At 42.3% G+C, this 21,980-nt stretch overlaps 1 protein-coding gene across 6 annotated transcripts in view; it reads left to right on the plus strand.

The window, feature by feature from the left end:
- Positions 1-21,980, plus strand: part of OSBP2 (oxysterol binding protein 2) — a 226,680-nt gene that overhangs the window by 153,172 nt on the left and 51,528 nt on the right. For all 6 annotated transcript variants that reach the window (XM_083151498.1, XM_083151502.1, XM_083151503.1 and 3 more), the window contains one exon: positions 8,487-8,685. In XM_083151498.1, the coding sequence (XP_083007624.1) occupies positions 8,487-8,685 (199 nt within the window). The remainder of the gene's footprint in view (positions 1-8,486; positions 8,686-21,980) is intronic.

Raw genomic sequence — 21,980 nt, forward strand, 5'->3', positions numbered from 1 at the left:
TAATAGTGCGTATGGGAAGTGTTTAGGAATGCCTAAAGCTGGCCATACATCAGAAAGATCGATCTTAAGATCGATTGCGCTCATGATTGTGTACAATTTCCCTTGAAATCCCCGGCAGTCCTTGGTGGTTTTTGGACACACAATCTACACACAATCGATCATACAATCAATCATACAATCCATCTACTGCATGGTTGTGTACACAAGATGTGCACACAATCTGCATACAATCCATCTTACAATCAGTCATACAATCCATCTGCTGATTGATTGTATGATTATGTACATAAGATGTGCACACAATCTGCATACAATCCATCTTACAATCAGTTGAGATTGTATGATTGGGTACAATATCTTTCTGATGTATGGCCACCTTAAGGCGTTTGTGTAGTTACCCTGTAAATTAGTCTGTAGGTTTCAGCAATGCAGGTAGGACAAAGCAGTGCTATAAATAGTTATATCCATTTCCAAAAAATAATTTAGTGTGGTCTGGGGTTTGCAGGATAGGTCAATCCCATTAGCATATTCTTGAAATTGGGACCTCTTTGATAAGCAAACTTGGGAGGTTCACTGAAAGTGGCAGACAAAACTGGGTCACTGGCAATGAAATGTTAGTGTTCAAGTACCTTATTTTTGATAAAACAATGCAACTGTGAAGGTACTGCAGAGATATAGGGCCAGTTGCACCAAGCTTCAAAAGTGATAAAGTGGAGAGTGATAAACCACCAGCCAATCAGATTCTAACTATCAATTTTTTCAAGCCCAGCCTGTAGCATGAAATTTAGGAGCTGATTGGCTGGTGGTGTATAACTCCGGGTGGGATGTATTAATATACATCGCCGCACTAACATATGCGGCTAGCATCGGGGTGCGGTGGCGGAGACCCCCACGATACCTGTGATGTGGTCTGCGGGGGTCTCCGTCACATCCCGGCGGCTCCCAGTGTCCCCCTGCGTCTCCTCCTCCCCCCTGCAGCCGGATGTCCTCCCGGCTGTGACACCTGCTGGGGGAGGAGGAGATCAAAGGAGGACGGGAGGGGGGGCGCGCGGACGTCGGGCGGCGATAGAAGCCCATAGGTGAAAATGGGGCAGATGGGTAATGGTAAATAGGAAAATGCGGTAAAACCCCCGGTTTACCGCATTTTCCCTTTAGTACATCCCGCCCTCAGTACTGTATCACTTTTTGAAGATTGGTGCATCTACCTGAAGTCTTCCTGGTTCCTTAGGAACTATTCCTTAGTTGCAATAGATCCATGCATTCAAGCTTGGCAATTTTGGTGAATTCGATGTCCGCTGAAGTAATGTCATTTATTACGATATGCCTAATTGTATTTATCTATCTGATGCTGTATAATGTTAGAATTTTAATAACTTGTGATTGACGCCATTATACTATTTGTGTTTAAACATTCAAACTATTTCTCTTGGAAATAATGTATAATACTAATACAGGTTGAGTATCCGGTATCCGGACATCCCTTATCCAAATTATTCCAAAAACCGTGGTTTTTGGAATCATTTGGAAAAAAATTTTTTTAACCCCCTAACCCTCTTTTCATACTTACCAAGTCCCCGGGCGTCCACAGCAGGCCTCCGGCATCTTCTCCAGGGTCTCCAGCGGTCCCAGGAATGCATTGCGCGAGTGTGCGCGCGCGCGCCGGTGACGTCACCGGTGCGCGCGCACACTCGCGCAATGCATTCCTGGGACCGCTGGAGACCAGGAGAAGATGCCGGAGGCCTGCTGTGGACGCCCGGGGACTGCGCGGACGCCGAGGGACGCCTGGGGACCATCAGGGGACAGGTAAGTATGGCTGCAAAAAAATATTCAAAAAACTCAACCTGTATATTGGCTTTTTAATATTGATGAATTAATATCTATGAAAACTTTCTATTGAGTAAAGTTAGATCTATTGCGTATTGTATGAATATACTCTTGAATTTAGAACATATTGGTAATTAATTCAGCACCACACCATAACAGAGTAATCACCCAGTGGTGGTGTTCAGGATTCTGATGTAATATCAAATATTGATGATACTTGTGGCTCCAGAATAAAATATTGCTGGTATCTGCCATACTGTTTCATGCTGGTTATATGTTCAGATTTGTGCTAGATGATGCCGTCCACTATCACCCATAGTTTTCAGCTGGATACAGGGTTGTTTCATGCCGGACATCTTACCTGATGTTGTGTAGTCATGATACACTCTTGAAATGCTGTAATTCCCAACATCATTGAAGAAGCATCTCGGCAGAACAGGCCCTTTTTGCAGAGGACGCTCTTAGATTGTTGAGATCACGGTCGTATCTCGACAATCCACAGCCGTTTATGCATATCTTTTTATTCTTTTTTTTTCACACTATAATGAACTCATGAATTTGGCATTTCTCACTAAATGGTCAAAATAAGCCGGGTGCCTGATGGCTGACAGTCGGGATTCCAACAGTCATTACACTGACGTCGGAATCCCGACTGTTAAAACCCCGACACTTGGAATACCGACGGCCACCGTGCCCGCAGGTGCTTCGTTGCGCTCCCTCTGCTGTCGGAGTCCGGGCAGTTGGGTTCCCAATGCCGGGCTAATGCCTGTCGGGGTCTTATACCACACCTAAATTACCGTGTTTCCCCGATAATAAGACACTGTCTTATTTTTTTTTTTGTAACAAAAAACACCCTAGGGCTTATTTTCGGGGTAGGGCTTATCTTAATTAACATGCCCACCATGCCCCCAGTCCTGCTTTTATAGCCACCATGCCCCCAGTCTTTCTTTCACAGCACCATGCCCCCAGTCCTGCTTTCACAGCCCCCAGTTACAGCACCATGCCCCCAGTCCTGCTTTCACAGCCCCCAGTTACAGCACCATGCCGCCAGTCCTGCTTTCACAGCCCCCAGTTACAGCACCATGCCGCCAGTCCTGCTTTCACAGCCCCCAGTTACAGCACCATGCCCCCAGTCCTGCTTTCACAGCCCCCAGTTACAGCACCATGCCCCCGGCCCTGCTCCTCACCTACAACCTTCTTCCAGTTCCAGTTGTTCTTCTTGCTTTCCACCGGCACCGCTGCTATCCGCTCCCGCCATGTACAGAAGCCGCGTGATGAGCGCAGTGACATCATGCGCAGGGCGCGATGCATCCCTGGGACCTGGAGCTGGGGTATTCGACGGCAGAACAGCATTGTACTGTACAGCATCCCTCAAGCGGCGGTGAAGGGGGTTAGCGGGGGTTAGAGTGGACCTGAGGGTATTGAAGTTGGTGAACGCACTCGGGTAATGTGAATTTTGATAGGGCTTATTTTCGGGGTAGGGCTTATTTTGGACCAGTCATCAAAAGCCAGGGTAGGGCTTATTTTCGGGGTAGGGCTTATTATCGGGGAAACACGGTAGCTTACAGAGAATCATAAGTGTATATGCATTATCACTTTGCTTTTGTGAATGATACACTAAAAATTAATACATTTTCAGGCAAAACAATCTCATAGTACATTTGATATATTTTCCCTTTGAAATAACTGTAACCTCCCTGATCCCTCAGTGGAAAACTAATTTAGATTTAGATTGTTGAATTGATACACTTTCCTTTATAGAACCAACCTTGATGTTTTCTTTCCTCTTATACTGCACTAGAAACTGAGCATCTTTATACAGTACTAAGGTTTTGTCATTTTTCATTTGTTCGTTGAGATATGAATGTTTTTAGGCAAGTAAATCTGAATCCCTCATGGAGCTCATGTTTACAAATTGCATCACTTATTGTCTGTATTGCTGGGAGGAAGCTGTTCTATTTCTGTGTCTTAAATATAGAATCAGATTTCTCTCTGCCATGTAAGCCAATTGATAGCTTTTGCGTGCTACTGTCCATGGGCAAAGAATGTGTGATACCGCCATATTGCTTTCTAGTGCACACTGCACAGTAATGGAATACAGCACTTCTAGAGGCAAAGAGCAAGTACTGCACCTGCCAGATGATGAAAAAAAATTTGTATAGTTTTTGGTACTTCTATAGTTTCACGGCGCCAGTGGGGCTCGCTACGCTCGCCACGCTATTTAAAATCAACTCCATGCCAACATGGATAGTGGGGGTATGAACTATCCATGTTGGCATGGAGTTAAGTTACTTTTTTTGACATATTTCGTGGCGAGCGTAGAACCCGGAAGTAGCACGGCGCCATGCTGGCGCCGTGAAACTACAGAAGTACCTAGTTTTTATAGTGTTTACATTATGTATCATCAGGGTTTTGTAGAGAAAGTGTAGGTTTGCTGCTCCACAGTGCATGATCCCCAGTGCTGCTCTGCACATCGCTCCCCCACCAACAAAACCTCAATGAAAGGGCTGTAAACATTACCTAATAACCCAAACCTTTTTTTCCCTAACAGGCAAGCACGGTCTTCATTTTAAATGTATTTATATTCCTTTATTTAATTACACAAGCACTCCAGTTTTTTTTCTTCATGAAATAGGTTGACATTCATTAGGTCAACATGGTCAAAAGGTCGACCTAATTAAGCAATGGTTCAACATGAGTTTTTCATGTTTTCTTGACAAAAAAAGGTGGTTTTTCATACTTTTTTTTTTTTTTGCAAATAGATTTTTATTGAGTTTTAAAAGGAAGTAACATAAATTGAGAACTTTATGTGTATAGCTATTAAAGGAACAGAATTTGCATTGGGATAGATATACATTTAACAACTTTCTGTAAGTATCATTTGCATAAGTAGAACTTGCACACTCTAACACATAAATCGAAGTGTACACCAGAATGGCGTAAAGGGTGTCAGACAGGAAAAAACAATGACAGCTGAGGAGAGAAAACAACTAGAAAGGCATAGAAGGGAGAAGAGAAGAAGTAGGGGCTGTGTCCCCCTGGGAATTTAATCATATGGGAGTAGTAAAATATATAGAGCAGGTATAAGAAGTGCTTTAGACTAAAGCTTTATACTGTTCTGATTCCTTGAAGGTCAACCAAGGCAACCAAGTTGTGGTAAAGGCAGTGCGTTTAGAGTCTAATGAGGAAGTGAGATCGTCCATGATCATGTAGTGATCTAGTCGATTACACCACTCTTGTATGGATGGAGGTGAGCTAGATTTCCAGTGAACCGGGATCACTGCTTTGGATGCACTAATCAGATGACGCAGTAGAGTGTTTTTATATGTTGAAAAGGGCCTACGGATAAGGTTGAGTAGCCAAAAGCTGGCACTTAAGGGGAGGTTATCCTGTAGGATAATATTGGCAGTGTGAATTACTAATTTCCAGAAGGGTTTGATGAGGCTACATTCCCACCATATGTGTAAAAGCGTGCCTGGCTCACTACCACACCGCCAACATAGGTTTGAGGTCGGTTTTTCATACTTAACCCTCCACGGGGACATAGAGGGAGAATATAATAGTGTGCACAGTGTAGCGAGGCACCATGCCCGAAGCATGGTGAGTGAAACGACGGGACGCGGTGCACTTATACAGAGTCTATGTCGACATAGAGAAAAAACATGAAAAACTCATGTTGACATTTTTCATACCAACCTATTGCTTGTTGACATTTTAAACATGTCAACCTTTTGCCTTTCAAACAATAGTGGTCAACCTATTGACTGTCGACCTAATTAACATCGACACTGACCCATACCCGTGCAAACAATGCAAGCTCGTTAACGATTTCCCATGAACTGCCTAAAACGCCTGGGGAAAAAAAAACAATTTAGTGCATATACATCAAACGATATCGTTAATGATAAACTGAAATAGCCTTCGGAATACTTCCTTATTTTATATAACAATTAACATGGTCATTTTCATTTTAACAAACTCAAAATCAATAATGTTATTTGTCTTGTAACCTTGGATTCCATTGTTAATAATACTGGAACAGCATTGCATCCATTATTTGGAAAGAAAAAAACTGGGGATTCTTATTGGTCATTTACTGCTCCTATTGCACTGTGTCCCTGCTCCTAGAGATATCCTTTTGTAATGTAGATATATTTATTCCTCTTTCAGGTCTATTTCAGCAGGAAATCACATGTGGTTTGTAAAGAGGTTTTATGTGGAGGCCTTCTAATCTTTTTGTATCCAAGTCCTATGCTGTGGGTTTGAAAGGCCCATTGTGTCTGCAGTCACTTTGTCTAATGTACGCTGACATCATCCCTGAACATGTTCTGCATTTGCAATTTTTACTGACTATAAATAGCTGTGTTGTATGACACCTAATCACAATTTTGTTGCCGTGTTTGGAAGAATAGCAATACCTTGTTAATCACTGTGTGTGTGTGTTTGTTGCCAGCTGTAAGCAAATGTATAGTACTATTTTCGTACTGTTTTTAATTACTTACAATTTGCTCAGTGGCTTGTGAGTACCATGGCAACCACAGTCTTATGATATATATGGTCTGGTGACCAGAGCGAGGCTTTGAAGTTTCCTGTTATATAGCTCATTCACCGTGCAATCCCTAGCTCCTCTTCACCTACTGTCATGTATATCAATGGAGGGTTCTTCTGACTCGGATGCAGTACAGCTGAGAGTCTGTGCCATAGAAGTCTGCCACTACAGAGAAACCTTCCAAAGAAGAGATAAAGAGGGTTTACTACAAATAAAAATAAGTCAGTAAAAAAAATGTGATGTGATATTGCAGGTTTTAGAAATACTTTATGGATACTATTACATGTATCTGTTTCAAAATATTTTCAAAATATTTGCAATGAAATATACAGCAGAAATGAAATTTTAAGTCCAAAACTCAAGTATCACCATCAGGTCATGTTTTCAGGATTTGTCTGTGGAAACCGGAAGTATAACTGACCCAGAAAATAAAATTAACTAAGCTGTACATGATTACATAAATTCAGAAAACATGACCCGTTGGTGATTCTTGAGGATTTGAACTGAAAACCAGTCAGTGTAACGTCAGCCACCTCACACTGTACACAATGCCCCTTTATTCTCACGTAATTGTCATTTCGGTACTTATGTAGTATCTGGGCGCCCGATTTTAAAATCGGGTCGGAAAAATCGCATCCGATATCGCATGCGATCCGATGCGATTTTCCATAGGATTCAATGTTAACATAGTCCTGTTCATTTCCCCACTATCCAAGTGGGCATAGAGTTGATTTTATAAAGCGTGGCGAGTGGCCGCGGATTACTTAAAATGTTTTCCACGTCCCCTCGAGGGGCTCGCTGCGGTCGCCACACTTTGGGCTCGCTGCGCTCGCCACGCTATATATAATGAACTCTATGCCCACTTGGATAGTGGAGAAATGAACAGGACCTTGTTAACATTGAATCCTATGCAAAATCGCATTGCATGCGATATCGGATGCGATTCGATTTTGCCAAAAATCGCGTCGAATCGCATCTGATTGTATGCCTTAAGTTAAGGCATACAATCACAAAATCGGGCGCCCAGATACTACATAAGTACCGTCATTTCTTATTGTAGTGATTTGTGGTATGGTTTTCTTTTTAAGTTCACTTATATTGTAATACACATGACATTCTTCCTTTGTAATCTCCTGTAATAATCTGTATGGACTGTTTTCTTGATGCTAGCGTTGTTGTGTACTAACATATCCTTCCAGTAGCCTAGTCTATATCAGTAATGAGTGCATTATTTAATGTATTATACAGGTTGAGTATCTCTTATCCAAATGCTCGGGACCAGACAGGGAAGTAACTAGAACTTTGTGGGCCCCATAGCAAAATTGTTTAAGGGGCCCCTCATCTCAGATCTCCACCAGGGTGGGTATGGATAGTGCTGCACATGAAACTGCATCGAAGTTCCAGGCAGTAGGGTCATTTTGCTGTTGGGACAGCCCACCAAATGAACTGTGAGGAGAACATGTGTGTATGCATATATCTATTTATCTACATGGGATACATACAATATTCCAGCCTTTAAAATGCCGGTGGTCAAAAGACCAACCCCAACATCCCAAATTCCAGAAATGCTGACAGGGGCTCCATAGCAACCCTCCCTTACTGCTGCCTGAACCTGACAACTGCAACCCGACACCTAAACCACCTGCCTGCAGCCTAACCTCAGCCCCCCACCCCCCCCCAACTCAGGCTAACCCTAAGTGCCCCCAATATTGCCTAAACCTAACCCCCCATCCTCAGCTGCAGGGGAAAGGTTACATTGTGCAGGGGGGCACTTACAGGGTGCAGAGTTGGACAGTTACATGGGTAACCTGATGCAATGAGCTGAAATTTGCAACATTGCGTGTGAAATAGTACACAAACTTTGGACCTTATTCTATCTCAGACACTAAATTTGAATGCTAAGCAATCATTTTCTTGCACATGTGCCAGTTACAGATGTACCCAGTAGGTTTTAAGAAAAAAAAACAAAAAAACATTTTGATGACTATGGTTTCAGAATAATTTGGATAATGGATTTTTGAATAATGGATACTCAATCTGTATTGGAATAGATTAAAGTTTTTAAAGTTTTTCTAACAAATTGGTTACCTCTTCGTTTCTCTATTTTATTAAGGCTTGCCGCGACTTCTTGGACTTAGCAGATACTCATAGTCGGAAATGGCACCGTGCTTTGCAGTATGAACGTGAGCAAAGAGTCCGCTTGGAAGAGACCATTGAGCAACTAGCAAAACAACACAACAGCTTGGAACGAGCCTGCCGAGGAACACCTGGCCTATCCTCTAACCCTACAGGAGTTCCCAACACTGCAAAAGGTAGGTGATCCTCCCAGAGATCAGGAATCATCAGTGTTCATTTCTGATATATTGGGTGGTATTCAATGAGAATACCTGCGAGGTGCAGCGAATCCTTTTTTGGATTCGCTGCGGTATTCAACGAGTCAGGGGCAGCGAGCCCCTGACCGGCGAATATGAGCTCCTGCGGCGAATGCCGCAGGGAACCGGAGGACGGTGGCAGGCAGAGAGATGGAAGTCTCTCTGCCTGCCCCAGAACGTTTGTGGGGGGGAGGTGGGCTCCCCGGGTGCCAGGCAGCACAGGCTGCCCCCCGGGGGTGCCAGCAGGGGACCGTATATTCACTACACCCGATCGTAACGATCGGGTGCAGTGAATATATGAATATGTAATGAGCGGCTCGGCTCCGGCGCCCCCTACTGGCTGCTGTGTAAAAAAAAAAATATATATAAATGAATAAAAGTAGCATGCCCCTCCTCAGAATACAATTCCTGATTTTTTTACACCAAATGTAAAAAACAAAACACTTTATTTTAAAAGTTCACATTCCACTTCTCCATAAAAAGATAGCGATTGCTACTCGGTGAATCATGGCGAAAAAAACCTTCAAATGTATTCGCCATGTGGTCATTAAATAGGGTGATTCACCGTTTTAGTCCAAAATTCGCCAAACAGCACAAATTCGCCATAAAAACATGGCGAATCAGGCTCATTGAATACCGCCCATTGTGTGTTGTTTTTTTCTATTGGTAAAAGCAGGAAAAGTCCTCTATCCTCGGTTTAGCTTTTATTACATTTATTACTAGTGTTTTTAAAGTTAGTACATGCAAGCAATAATTTTATTGCCAAACGTGGTAGTGCTTCCAGGTTTACAGAACAAAAACACATTGGCACAGTTTACAGTAAGCTCCATTTGCAAGCAGCAGATGTGTTTCACAGTCATTTGTATTTGGCATGTATTCAATTGTGTATTTACTAGCATTAAAAATGGTTATGCAATATCAGTGGTTGAGTGGCTTATGGCTTAAAAGCTATAACCTCAGTTTTTCCCAGGTCATTCTTTTGGAGGAATGACAGGAACACAAAGCCAGTTGTGGCCATTCTAATGTCCAATCTGCTATGGTCCACATGAGTCTATATAGGTAGTACGAAGCGCTATATAATGATAGAAAGTTTAATTTGGAGATGAAAATCAATTTGCTTTGTGTATATATACACATATACTGAAATATGTCTAACTCAAAAGAGAGCGCCACACATCTGAACAATTATTTCAAAAGATTCGTATAAAGATTTATTATATTTAAAAAGAAAAACAATAAAAATACATATAAAATTACAGTATACAATATCTCAATAAAGATTATCCCAAATAGGGATGCAATAAAGGCATTAGCCAATAATTTCACTTCATAGATTACTGATAAACCCAACTCTAAAATGGTATTCCTGCACAGAGAATAGTATGGAATAATTTAATTGACTTATATGTCAATTAAATTATTCCATACTATTCTCTGGTTTCCTCCCACAATCCAAAAATATACTGGTAGGTCAATTGGCTTCCAACAAAATTAACCCTAGAATGTCTGTGTGTGCATGTACATGTGGTAGGGAATATAGATTGTAAGCTCCACTGGGGCAGGGACTGATGTGAATGTTCAACTATACTCTGTAAAGCGCTGCGGAATATGTGTGCGCTATATAAGAAACTGTAAAAAAATAAATAAATAATGGTGGCAAAAATGGAAATGTACCCTTTTGCTTGACTTGTAGACTTGTGACAGGACCATTCTATGTGTGCCCATCCTTAATATCCCATTAAGATGTATGTGCAATTGATTTTTAATGGTTGTTCAGCTAAATGCAAGTTATTGTTCACTTTTTAAGCCTTAAGAGGCTGACTGCAGTGTCCCTCTGTATATACTGTGTGCTGACAGGAAGTTTGCTGTCAATGAAAATTATATTCGCTCAGGATCACAACTGGTCCTAAATGTCTTCAGTTCTAATGAATGTGTGTGGTGCTGTGAGTTATCAGTAGCTGTGAGGAATCAGTAGTGATGGACTATTAAGAACAAGGTCATTTCGTTCAGACTACCCGAGCAAGTTCGAGAGTAATAAGTGAGAGAATACATAACAATAGGTTGACTTGAGGTAGGTAATACATTTACTACCGCTATTTATTTTACTAGCAATCTTGCCTAAACACTTCTTCTGCAGAATGTATGTTCTTCATGCTGCATGGCATGTTGGGCTGCAACTATTCGCAGCTAGCAATCACTCCATTGATTCCTATGGATTTGCGCATTTATACTAGTACTGTGTACCGGTCTTCAAGTGTAGTTTTCTATGTAGCATGTGCACTGAAACAGCAAGTTACAGTCTCTGCAGAAACACTGGTGGGAAGTGGTTGGAATATATAGTGGTTGCTATATAAGGTAGCAGCCTGCGAAAGCTGGGGGTATTGGACTGTGCCCATTTTTTAAAACTGCAATCCTTTACAATGCAAAGCCAGTAAATCTGCTGGCTGTCCTGGACATTCAGGCCAATTGCCACCAAATTTTCCACATGGTGGAAATGGTCTATCCAATTATAGCTAGTTATTTTTTGTGTGGTAAATTACTTGTTATTGGGCGATAACAAACTGGAATGTGGGATAAGGAATAAGTTCCTGAACCCATGTTTTATTGGTGGAAAAACAGGTCTCCTGGTGCTGGTTATTGGGGAGTCCCCGATAAGTGCTGTCTTACGTGGCTAATAGAATAGCCCCTGGAGGTTCCATTAGCTGCAGTAATTTACCTCAGCTGATAGGATATGGCCCTTGCCTTTATAGTCTGCCCTTGGACTGTCACACAGAGTGAATTCTATAGCTCAATAATAAATCTTGGGACAAGAAGTATTTTGGATTTTCAATTTTTTGGAATACTTGCATATTATAATGAGATATCTTGGGGATCGGACCCAAGTCTAAAGGCTCCGATAGACTAGTCTGATTTGGCCTATTTTCACCCATTTCCAAAGGATTGGTCCGAGAAATCAGGTGAAAAGTCGCCAAATACATCCTCATCTATCCCTTTAATAGGACTAAGTGAGCCAGAGCTGTCGGGCTTAATCCCCTGCTAATCCCCTGATGTATTGTTCTATGTATTGTATTGCAGCTGAGAACAATAGATAATAGTAAATCCTGGTGAGCAGAGACGGCTAGTTGAGGATGGCTCCATCTGTAGCAGACGTCTGATCGGATCCAATACACATTCCCATCAGAGGTCTGAACCACAGCCCATGGGATAAATCGGAATCTGACCCATCAGCTGTGCATCGATGGTGTTTTTTAGCACCTGCAAACTATCACATCCAATTCCCTTGAACTCCTCCGGCAGCTCCCAGGGAGTCCTTTTTCATGCAATAAGTCGCTTGTAAAAAATTGCAAATCAATTGCTGTGGGAGTTCAAGGGAAATCGGGTCCAATTTACTTTTCAGACAAGTCAGACTAATGCATGGGGGCCTTTAGTCTAAACACAAAATGCCTTTACGTTTCAGATACACCTGATGCACATAGCCTGAAGAGAACTTGTTACGATATGTGTAATAGTTTTGTGCATGAAATCTGAATTTTGACTTTGGGAGACTTAACCCTTTTCTTACAGAATGTTGTGAAATGTGTTCATAAATGATAACGTAGTTCTGCACACTATCTATATAATGGAAAACCATACATTTCCATGCCAACCCTAATGCTGTACTCATTAAGGTTCATATTGTAGCAGTCACACAGGTCCAAGATGCCCAACTGTTCCTGCATGTACACTATGTGCAGGAATAGCTGCTGATATTATTTTTACACTCCGAAACCAGGACTAAAATTGAACCTCTCGTCTCCTGCATGCTAAATCACTTTGCAAAGTTGTTGTTTACCGGGTAGCTGACACTGGCTTTTGTGGCTCTGCAGTTTTCAGCTGATGTGATTTTTTTTTTCATTCTTCCTGGATTATCTACTGGCACAAATGATAGTTTTAACAGTGACACTGAGTTTTTGAATTTGTCAACCAATAATGGGTGAGTTCCTACAGTATGTTTGTCGATTGAAATACAGAATTGTATGATTTGTAAACAAATTCTTAGCTTATCCATTAGAATCTAATGCTTTCAGTCAAATTTTGACTTGGAGATCCTTTTATTCCAAATCTTCAATAAAAGCTTTAAATCTGAACAGAATTGAAATGATCTTTCCATTTGTTTGCATTATGACTGTTTTCAAAGACATTTATTATGAAAAAAAAAAACAATTTATTAAATGTGCCTATATATCAGGATTGTGATAGCAATTTATGACCGTGATAATGAGGAAGGAAAGGAGGATATTTTAAGCAACAATTAAATATTTGATTTAAAATGAGATGAAACTGAATCTGTAGCAACATAACTGACAGAAATTGCCTAGAGCCAAGTTCTTTTCCACCGACAATTGAAAACTAATGTAGAGTTTAATCAAGAAATGTTTGGGCGCATGTGAACTGTGCAGTGCTTTAGGAGCAATACTACAGAGACTTATATTGTGACAGGACTGGAATAATCCTGATGTCATGTCTGTGGCATCTGCTTTTTGCAGATACTCAATCTGTCAGATAGATGTACCATGTGGTAGGTTTAGAATCTCTGCAGATGACTTGGGAGAATGCTTAGCATAACAGTTATCCGGTCATTTTAAAAAGCTCTCATTTGTAGAATGTGTCTGGTTGTTGTATATGAGATGCTACTAATTTTAGCACCAATTAATCGATCATTCAGTCAGTCAGTCAGTCAGTCATATGGAATATAAATAGGTGGTAGCTTATACAATATTGGTCAAGATAAATTACGGTCTCAAAGTACTTATTGGAATAAAATGTTTAGTTCCGGTTATCGTATAGATTAAGAAATAGGAGGCTTACATTTTGTCTTTGGTAATGTGATGAAAATATTGCTTGATTTGAAAAAATACTACTTTTTAAGTTTTAAAATGTGTCCCGTTTTGCACCCTCCCACATATAGCAAATGTGTGTATTAGGGGTATTAAAGCTTTGAAAGTGTCACATTTGTGAGAGCTCAAGTACCAACCATAGTTGCCTACCCTCGTGCATTCTGCAGGAGACTCCCTGAAATAACAGCAATCTCCCTCTCTCCCTCATTAGTCTAGTAATCTCCCTCATTTCACATAGCCGACATTACACTGTTACATTTTGGGAAAAACAGGAATGAGAGCTAGATACATTTACATTGAGTCATCAGCACCATTTCCCAGCACTTTAGCAAGTATAGTAACTCTTACTAACTGCTTTGGGGCTCATCGACATTTAGCTATTTAATTTTAAAAGATTCCTCTCAGATGTAGCAGTACACACCCACGCTTCTAGGTGCCACGTTCACAATCTCCAGTGACGGTTTTTACGTATGGGTGAGACTGCACTGTCTGTGAGACTGGGGGAAGAAAAAGTGTTATCCACTTGGGATAATCAGGCGCCCTGCAGTGAGCTGAGTCTCTGAGTAGAGCAGCTGCTTGGTTGTGGGGGTAGTCACTCCCCACTCGGAAATACAGAAAAAACAAAAAGACTCACACTAGGTGAGTCAAGCAGCGCTCAAATCAATGAAATAATACCAGAGATTTATAAAGGTATAACAATTTTTACTGTTTCTTTAAAAACACATGTATATCAATACACAAATAAAATCAATTTATAATGACATAATGAATGAAGGGGGGGGAATAAAAGTAAACTGGAATGAATGTAGAAAAAATAATAAATGAATTTTGAACAAAAAAAGTCCCGCCTCAATGGACACAGGAAAGTGGGCTGTGTCGACACTTTTGGACAAACAATTGGTAAGTGCACATTACCGATAATGAATGATGAATCCCATGAATTGTGATGATGCTGGGGGGTCCTCACGATATGTGCGGAGATGTTAAATACCGCTGGAGGTTACCGCTTGATATAAACCAGACGTGTTGCAGTTGGAGTAAGAGATGGATGAATAAATCTCAATTAGCAGGATTGTCTGGAGCGATCTCACCCAGATATATTGTAGATGGTGGAATGAGGGAATGGCTTCCGTGCCAGGTAGCAGTCCACACTGGTGTAGATGTTGTTAACCAGGGGTTTGGTGAGCACGGTGTCCGCCAATTAAAGATGCCAATGGGAGTAAGCAGCAATAGTGGTGTCCAAAATTCTGTCGAGAATAACACAGTGCCCCCCACCTCTGGACACCACTGTGTTATTCTCGACAGAATTTTGGACACCACTATTGCTGCTTACTCCCATTGGCATCTTTAATTGGCGGACACCGTGCTCACCAAACCCCTGGTTAACAACATCTACACCAGTGTGGACTGCTACCTGGCACGGAAGCCATTCCCTCATTCCACCATCTACAATATATCTGGGTGAGATCGCTCCAGACAATCCTGCTAATTGAGATTTATTCATCCATCTCTTACTCCAACTGCAACACGTCTGGTTTATATCAAGCGGTAACCTCCAGCGGTATTTAACATCTCCGCACATATCGTGAGGACCCCCAGCATCATCACAATTCATGGGATTCATCATTCATTATCGGTAATGTGCACTTACCAATTGTTTGTCCAAAAGTGTCGACACAGCCCACTTTCCTGTGTCCATTGAGGCGGGACTTTTTTTGTTCAAAATTCATTTATTATTTTTTCTACATTCATTCCAGTTTACTTTTATTCCCCCCCCTTCATTCATTATGTCATTATAAATTGATTTTATTTGTGTATTGATATACATGTGTTTTTAAAGAAACAGTAAAAATTGTTATACCTTTATAAATCTCTGGTATTATTTCATTGATTTGAGCGCTGCTTGACTCACCTAGTGTGAGTCTTTTTGTTTTTTCTGTCTGTGAGACTGTCTGTGAGACTGCAATGGCTTCACTGTGACTGGCACACAGTCCGACCTGCCAATCACAAAAGGCAGTCCCATTGGGAGGTGGTCCCTCCCTCTGGGATGCCTCTATGGGCTGCTGCATGGCAGTCCATAAAATCCAGGGTCTGCACGTGTGCAGTACTTATGGCAGTACTGTCCATGTGCTGGTCCCTATATTGTACAGGCTCTGGGACTGTGATTGTTTTTAGTCCTCCAATTGGAGTTAAAGCATAGTAGTGCTGGAGGTGAAATTTACTCACACAAAGAGTCCTTAAGAGGATCCTGAATTGATAAAGCCGCCCTGAGTGCGGTGGAACACTTTTTCTACTAAAGGATCTGTCTACTCTCCTGCACAGTGGTAACCTGGTCGACATTACATTACACTGCCTACCATATCTTTGCACCATTAATTGGCCGGTTCCTGTGTCGACAGAACATACAGTGGCAGACGCTTCACATCTTTTGGGCTGTCCCCAGCCGAACTGCGGCTCACATACACCACCTGACTACCAGCACGCATCACATGGTGGTGAGCGGGACTGCACTGCCGGTGGAAACTGTGGCAGACATAGCCAGCGTGTTGGTGAATAGCCTTACCATCGGCATATGCTTAAAAGCGGAGGAATTGCGGACACCGGAACCCGCATCTGTACTCCTGACACTCAATGACATATCACCAGGAACATCTTAAGGACTCTTTGGCCCTTATTCTAGTTGACTCGGACGGATGAGTATTTCGGATGGCCACCAAATGTTTTTAGCCCCGCCTACCATGCGGATCGCTCACACCGTCCGAATGTGGTAAGATGCCGAACGATAGGACCGCGAGTGGATGTTTCATGTGAACACCTCCCCCATCTGTAGGAACTTCCCCCATTCTCCGATGGTCGCCGACCATCGAATGATGGATCGAGTGGTCAGGCAGCCCCGAGTGCTCCAGACTAATTTTTCTGTGTGAAAGCAGCGATATGGACGGGCAGCTGACATCCGGCTATGTCCGGCCGCATTACCATACGTGCGCCCAGCATTTTCAAGGGAACGCACATGAAACACGGGGCGTACGCATATGGTAATAAGCCCAAACAGCCCCTCACGCCCCTCTCCACCCCCTGCTCGGATGGTTCCGACCGATCAATTTCTGCACGGAATTCACGCCGTGTTCGGACGTGCAAGGCGTTCGCACATGCGCAGAAACGCCTCTGCACATGCGCAAACACAATACATCGGCCGTCCAACCGAACACGCAGCCATCCGACTCAATCAGAATAAGGGCCTTTATGTGAGTAAATTTCACCTCAAGCACTACTATGCTTAAACTCCAATTGAAGGACTAAAAACATCTGTGTCTGGGAATCACTCACAAGAGCCCAGCTTCACTGGCTAACTGTTAACCCCCGGGCGGTTTAATAGTATATTATCAATCCTAGGCCTTTATTGCTTAGTTTTTTATTATACTCCATATATATATATATATATATATATATATATATATATACACTTAACATCGGCACTCACCTTTCCTAGTTTTGGGGTGCCCTATGGCTTGTGACCACATTGTTTAAACAGACATTGTAGGGGCTCTGCACACACTAAATTAACTTATAATAAATAGTGGAGATTTGGTTCATGAATTGATCAATGCATTTAAGCCTGCAGCCCCCTTCAAGGGACCCCACTTTTCTGCAGGTCCTAACACTATCGCTGAAAATGGCTACAATACACATAGCTATCACATCAATGTTTTATTCCAGGCATGCTATCTGGTCTGAAGCTCACAGCATACTTTGCTTTTATAGGTGAGCAGCTACCAACACACCTGTCACTAATCATCTAGGGAAATGGTTAACATAAGCTATGGAATCTTAGTTAAAAACAGGGTGCATGAGAGAATGTGACCACAATAAGACTAATTAAAAAAAATTAATCTAATAAACAATATATACACTTAACATCGGCACTCACCTTTCCTAGTTTTGGGGTGCCCTATGGCTTGTGACCACATTGTTTAAACAGACATTGTAGGGGCTCTGCACACACTAAATTAACTGATAATAAATAGTGGAGATTTGGTTCATGAATTGATCAATGCATTTAAGCCTGCAGCCCCCTTCAAGGGACCCCACTTTTCTGCAGGTCCGAACACTATCGCTGAAAATGGCTACAATACACATAGCTATCACATCAATGTTTGATTCCAGGCATGCTATCTGCTCTGAAGCTCACAGCACACTTTGCTTTTATAGGTGAGCAGCTACCAACACACATGTCACTAATCATCTAGGGAAATGGTTAACATAAGCTATGGAATCTTAGTTAAAAACAGGGTGCATGAGAGAATGTGACCACAATAAGACTAATTAAAAAAAATAATCTAATAAACAATATATACACTTAACATCGGCACTCACCTTTCCTAGTTTTGGGGTGCCCTATGGGTTGTGACCACATTGTTTAAACAGACATTGTAGGGGCTCTGCACACACTAAATTAACTGATAATAAATAGTGGAGATTTGGTTCATGAATTGATCAATGCATTTAAGCCTGCAGCCCCCCCACTTTTCTGCAGGTCCTAACACTATCGCTGAAAATGGTTACAATACACATAGCTAACACATCAATGTTTGATTCCAGGCATGCTATCTGGTCTGAAGCTCACAGCACACTTTGCTTTTATAGGTGAGCAGCTACCAACACACCTGTCACTAATCATCTAGGGAAATGGTTAACATAAGCTATGGAATCTTAGTTAAAAACAGGGTGCATGAGAGAATGTGACCACAATAAGACTAATTAAAAAAATTAATCTAATAAACAATAAACACTTAACATCGGCACTCACCTTTCCTAGTTTTGGGGTGCCCTATAGCTTGTGACCACATTGTTTAAACAGACATTGAAAGGGGCTCTGCACACACTAAATTAACTGATAATAAATAGTGGAGATTTGGTTCATGAATTGATCAATGCATTTAAGCCTGCAGCCCCCTTCAAAGGACCCCACTTTTCTGCAGGTCCTAACACTATCGCTGAAAATGGCTACAATACACATAGCTATCACATCAATGTTTGATTCCAGGCATGCTATCTGGTCTGGGGAACTCTATTCAATGCTTTGGATTTTTTTCCCTGCTCGCCGGGACTCGGGCATATGATACTCGCCTTCATCTGTTGGCGTGCTGTGTTGTCCTTAGGCTGTTTCTTTTTTAAATCTGGCCCGTGTTCTTTAGCCCCAATGTAGAGTATATAGGGGAAGCTGTGCTGTCAGTGTGCTGAATAATATAGAAGTTATGTACGCACGTAATGATGTTTTTATACTCACTTTTATTTGGTAATGGCACTTCTATTATAAACAAATGCAAATACAATTGTGATTACATATAAGTTGAATGCAATGAACTCTAATGGTACCACGTAACATAGTTGCTGTGCAGTGGACTCCAAAATAGATTAATCACTGCCCGGAACTGAGGAAGGGAAACAGAGCAGCGTCGGGACTCAAGCTGTTGGCACAGGGGGGTGTTGCGTGGGGCTGACATCCCGACCCGCCCGCAGTGCACCTTCCGCCGTGAGTACCTTATACATCGGGGCAGTCCGTTCCTAACCGTGCAGCACTGGAAGTCAGGCTTCTCCGTGTTAGCTTGTTGTCCTGATGCAGATCCCCGGGTTTTCTTCTTCCGGGTCCTGCGTGCAGCACAGGCTCGCCGGGTACTCGCCCCACGTAACACTCCCCTGTGCCAACAGCTTGAGTCCCGTTGCTGCTCTGTTTCCCTTCCTCAGTACCGGGCTGTGATTTCTCTAGTTTGGTGTCCACTGCGCAGCACCTATGTTACGCGGTACCGTTATAGTTCAACTTATATGTAATCTCAATTGTACGCCCACAGCTAGCACCAATGGGCTAACCTCGATGGGTGGGGACTCGCGTGATTGACACATTGAATAGCCGCAACCTTGCCAAGTCGAGTAAAAAAAAAAAGAGCAGACCGAGAAAAAAAAAATTCCCTGCTTTATGACATAATGCTTTGCGCTGGGTAATGGATGCAGTTGAGTTCCACCACCTGAAATATTAGGTGGAACTGAGTTCCACCTCCACCACATCTCTGCAGAGTAATTCCCACAGAAAAGCCTGTACGAGAGGCTTATTGCACAGCGTATGTGACATCATGCCGTCATCACCGCTGAAGTGAAGAAGAGAGGAGATAATGCTGCTCGACAGAGATAGATTGGTGTATAAAGGGCATTTACTGTTGACATTTGGTGTAAGGGGTACTACTGCTGTGGGCATTATGTGTATAAGCAATACTACTGTAGGCATTATGTATAAGTGACACTACTGTTTGGCATACATGTACAAGGAGTACTACTGTGTAGGGTAACTTGAATAAGGGGCACTACCGTGTGTCATAATGTGAATAAGGGGCACTACTATATGGTGTAATATGAATCAGGGTCACTAAATTCAGTGTAATGTGAATATGATTGTGCTACTGGGTGGCATAATTTGAATTTGAGGTAATATTGTGAGATCACTGTCCCTTTATAAAGTATGGGAGGTAGGGCACACATTTCGTAGTTTGCAGGTGGTGCCCAAAACTCTGGCCTGAACTCTGCTTAATTTAGGGTGGGGCAGTGGCAGGGGAAATTAGTTCCACCACCTTTCCAGGACTTGTTTAAGCTCTGGTTGTGTCTGATAGTGTTATGTGTATTTGTGTATACATTTGTTGGCAATAAATCTGTAATATTTTTGGCATTGGTGTGCCAGTAATAGACGTGGAAATTTGGCCTTAAGAGACCACACAGTTCATGTGCACTGTTGTACCCTTCAGAGGACCATGATGTTTCATATGTAGATTGCACAGTGCAGTAGTTGTGTGCTTGGGGTGGCATGGTGGAGTACATACATAGTACATACACAGTAACCTGGAGATAGTTTATTGTACATTTTCATAGGTGAAACAATCCAACTATGGGCCTAATTCAGAGTTCTACCCCATGCTGATGTTTTCCCAATTGAATTGACTAACAGCAGTCTGTGCATTGTCCTGAGATCAAGGTGTCAAGGTGCAGTGAGGATATAATCCCAGACTGATTTACGGGGAGATACTTTTTATTGGGGGGGGGGGGGGGGGGTAATAATGCACGTGTGACATGGCTATTTTCGGGGAGTGTATATGCTGTCAGCTGGGAGCAGCTCCTGCTTCGCTTTTGCTGCATGCACTCTGCATAGCCATAGACCTACTCAAGCAGTCGATGTTCCCCATTATTGTGTATGCATAATACGAATGAGCTGCAATGGCTCCAGTTGGGGTCTCTTTATTCCTTGGTGGCAGCTTCAATTGTTAAACACTGTACAATATCACCTGCCGGTGGAGCTCAGATCATTAAATACATACACATTTTCCGATGCAGACGAAGCACTGGTGGTAGCAATGCTGCATTCTGCAGGGCCAATGGAAGATGTTTCTTACAGCATCTGCAACGGCACATCTCCAGTGACATAGCGGGTTCACACTAGACCAGGGTTCCTCAAACTATTTTGCTCTGGGACCCCATTATACAATAAAAATAATTACAGGACCCCAGCAAGTTACTGCAGAAGGTCATCACATCACATGTGTAGTCAGCAGACAGCACATACATGGCAGCATTGTGGAGGCACAAAATGATGCGAGGAGGCTAAAATAACAGACAATTCAACAGATCTTTCAGACTCCTTGAATCACTGGCTGAGATTAGAAAAGTCATCAGCCTGATGGTCAGCAACATGGAGTCGCGACCCCATGATGAGAAGCTCGGGACCCACTTTGGGGTCAGGACCCACAGTTTGAGAACCGCTGCACTAGACAATGTGCCCCGAATATCACTCGGGCCGGATCGGACGATGTATCATCTAGTGTGTACCCAGCTTAACGTTAGCAGTTCCGTAGCCTAAAAAAGTCAACCCTGAATTAGGCCCTATATTGGGTCACAGATTGTGTTTTCTGTGCACTGCAATAATCATGAAGCATCTCATTGGTGCCTGGGAGTACATGTCATTGATAAGCGGTGAGCAAATATTTTATATCAGAATCTGTAAATTGAAGATTTTGATTCTTAAAGTTAATAGTGCTTCATATCAGCAAGTACACTGATACATCATAAATCAGCCGTTGCGATCCTACGGTCTTCTGGAAGTGCCAATCCTCCTAAGGATGTACTGATTGGCAATCCATCAGAATCTCAGGCAAATTAAGCATGTTATAAATGTCAAATTTCCCGATCCTTACCAGGATCAGAGGATCAGGATTTTTCAATCAGGTTTATTTTTCCCCAATCCCCTGACGCGACTATCAAGGGATTGCCACAAAACATTGTAGATGTATGTGCCCCTGGGGTACTAAATTGACAATTCAG

The sequence above is a fragment of the Crinia signifera genome, chromosome 1, assembly GCF_055691185.1.
Source record: "Crinia signifera chromosome 1, ASM5569118v1, whole genome shotgun sequence".
Classification (NCBI taxonomy): Eukaryota; Metazoa; Chordata; class Amphibia; order Anura; family Myobatrachidae; genus Crinia; species Crinia signifera.